Genomic DNA, 2,006 nt, shown 5'->3' with positions numbered 1-2,006 from the left:
AAGGTGGCTCATGGTGCATTGTGGAGCAGGAGCACACGGGGTGCACTCTCCGGGCTTTCCCTGTTCACCCTGGGGCTTCCTGGGCTCTGGCTGCTGGTCTGCGATGGGAGAGGCTGCTGGCAGTTCAAATGCTCTCCTTTATCCTTGGCCCTGCAGGGTGTTCCTGGCGCTGTGTGACAACCCAAAGGACGGAGGCACCATTGTGGCTCAAGGTGGTGGCAAGGTAATGGGTCAGGATAAAGTCTTTGCTTTCCTAGAAGGTGATCTGCTTCACAGGAGCACACAAACTGTGCGTGTGTTTGTGTGTACTTGTGTGGGTGTGCTCATGTACCCCTAACCTGGCCCAAGAATCCTGTATCCCTAACCCAACCCAACCCAACCTCTTTGAATACGGCAACTCAGTTATTTGCACTGTCTGGGCTCATGGCCCCAAACCAATATCTGCTTGATTGGCTGGTGCCATGGATGTACTCGGGAATGTCTTTATCTTCCTTGCTATTGGAAGGAAGCCTGGTACAAAGATGGAGACTGTGGACTTTCCTGTAGACGAGAGTTGAGTCTTGCTGTGTAACCTGGGGCAGATACTTACTCTCACTGAGCCACAATTTCTTCCTCTGTAAAATGGAGGCAGGACCCACACACTGACATTTCAGAATGTCACCAGGATTACATAAAATACATGCAAAGCTCACAGTTGGTGCTCAATAAGTGTCTGCTGTTATGATTAGGTGTGGCTTAGACAGAAAGTAAGGAATCCATTTATTATTTCTCCAAAAATTGAAGGAACCTGTGGATGGGTGGGCAGAAGTGGGGTTGAAGACCTTGATGATTGGGACCCAGGGGAATGAATCTATGGCTGAGTAGTTGTTTTCCATGATGCTCAAGGGCTGATTATGTCGCAGAGTCTCCGTGAACCTCTGATGGTTCACGGAGAGACAGACAGACAGCAGCTGGGGTGGAAAGATGGGAGAGGGCTCTGGATCTGTGGCCTAGGTGACTGTGCCCTTTCTTGCAGGCCCTGATCCCGCTGGCTTTGGAGGGCACGGATGTGGGCAAGGTGAAGGTGGCCCACGCTCTGGCCAAGATCGCAGCTGTCTCAAACCCGGACATCGCCTTCCCTGGCGAGCGGGTGGGTATTTGGGATGAGTGGGGTGAGGCAGAGGGAGGAGTCTCCCCTGCTCTCATCACCCCAGCCTGGGAGAGAGACCTGGTGCTGTCTCAGGGCGGGTGATGATTCACCTGGATGCCTGGCCTGGCTGTGCCTGTGACAAACAGGACTGTCCCCTCAGAAATGTTGCAAAGTAAAGGCAACATTCCTGCCTCTGAGGATCATTGTGCAGATGAGGTCCGACAACACAGGAAAGTGCTTTGGAAATTTAAGGCTGGCCACCTACAAATGCAGAGAATGGAGGAAGATGTGGCCCTCGCCCCACCTGATCCGCGACCACTCCCCACAGGTCTATGAGGTGGTGCGGCCCCTTGTGCGTCTCCTGGACACGCAGAGGGATGGGCTGCAGAACTACGAGGCTCTTCTGGGCCTCACAAACCTGTCTGGGCGGAGTGACAAACTCCGGTGAGTGGGGTGAGGTGGAAAGGGCAGGGGTGGGGAGAGGTGCCCCAAAAAGTTGGGTTGGAATTTCACAGGTCATGTGCTCAAGCTGCTGTGCTCAGACGACAGCATCAGAGGCACTGGGTAGAAACCACAGCGGGAGGGGTTTGAGTTGGAGGAAGGAAAGACCACACAGAGACTGTGCGAAGCCCAAGGACTAGCAAAAGGGATCTCCAGTGGGGTGGCGTGTTCCTCCCAGGGCGTGGCCGTGCCCAGGATGCTAGGCCATTGAGTTTATACCCACTGGTGCCCCTCCTGGAGCCAGGAACAGCAGGTTCCATGCCACCCAGCTGGCTGATGGTGTGGGAGGGACACCATTAGGATGGAGGAATGGCCCCGGATTGGCCAAATCCCCGCATGTTCACTACCAAGCACTCAGGGCCTCTCTTCCTCCACC

At 54.6% G+C, this 2,006-nt stretch overlaps 1 protein-coding gene and 1 long non-coding RNA gene across 2 annotated transcripts; one reads left to right on the top strand and one right to left on the bottom strand.

Annotated features, from left to right (window-relative positions):
• Nucleotides 1–6: 6 nt before the first annotated feature.
• LOC107135305 (protein unc-45 homolog B-like) lies at nt 7–1,595 on the top strand. Its single transcript, XM_015477193.2, has 3 exons — nt 7–223; nt 1,016–1,129; nt 1,458–1,595. The coding sequence occupies exons 1-3, from the start codon at nt 11–13 to the stop codon at nt 1,575–1,577; spliced, it is 447 nt and encodes a 148-aa protein (XP_015332679.1). The 5' UTR covers nt 7–10; the 3' UTR covers nt 1,578–1,595.
• LOC125614642 lies at nt 742–1,551 on the bottom strand. The gene is made up of 2 exons (XR_007345213.1): nt 1,434–1,551; nt 742–915 (listed from the first exon to the last, which is right to left on the bottom strand). It is a non-coding gene; the product is annotated as an uncharacterized LOC125614642 (long non-coding RNA).
• Nucleotides 1,596–2,006: the final 411 nt, after the last annotated feature.

The sequence above is a fragment of the Marmota marmota genome, unplaced genomic scaffold, assembly GCF_001458135.2.
Source record: "Marmota marmota marmota unplaced genomic scaffold, marMar, whole genome shotgun sequence".
NCBI classification, from domain to species: Eukaryota; Metazoa; Chordata; class Mammalia; order Rodentia; family Sciuridae; genus Marmota; species Marmota marmota.
Note: the sequence above shows the minus strand (reverse complement) of the source record. Positions and strands in the feature narration are given on the sequence as shown.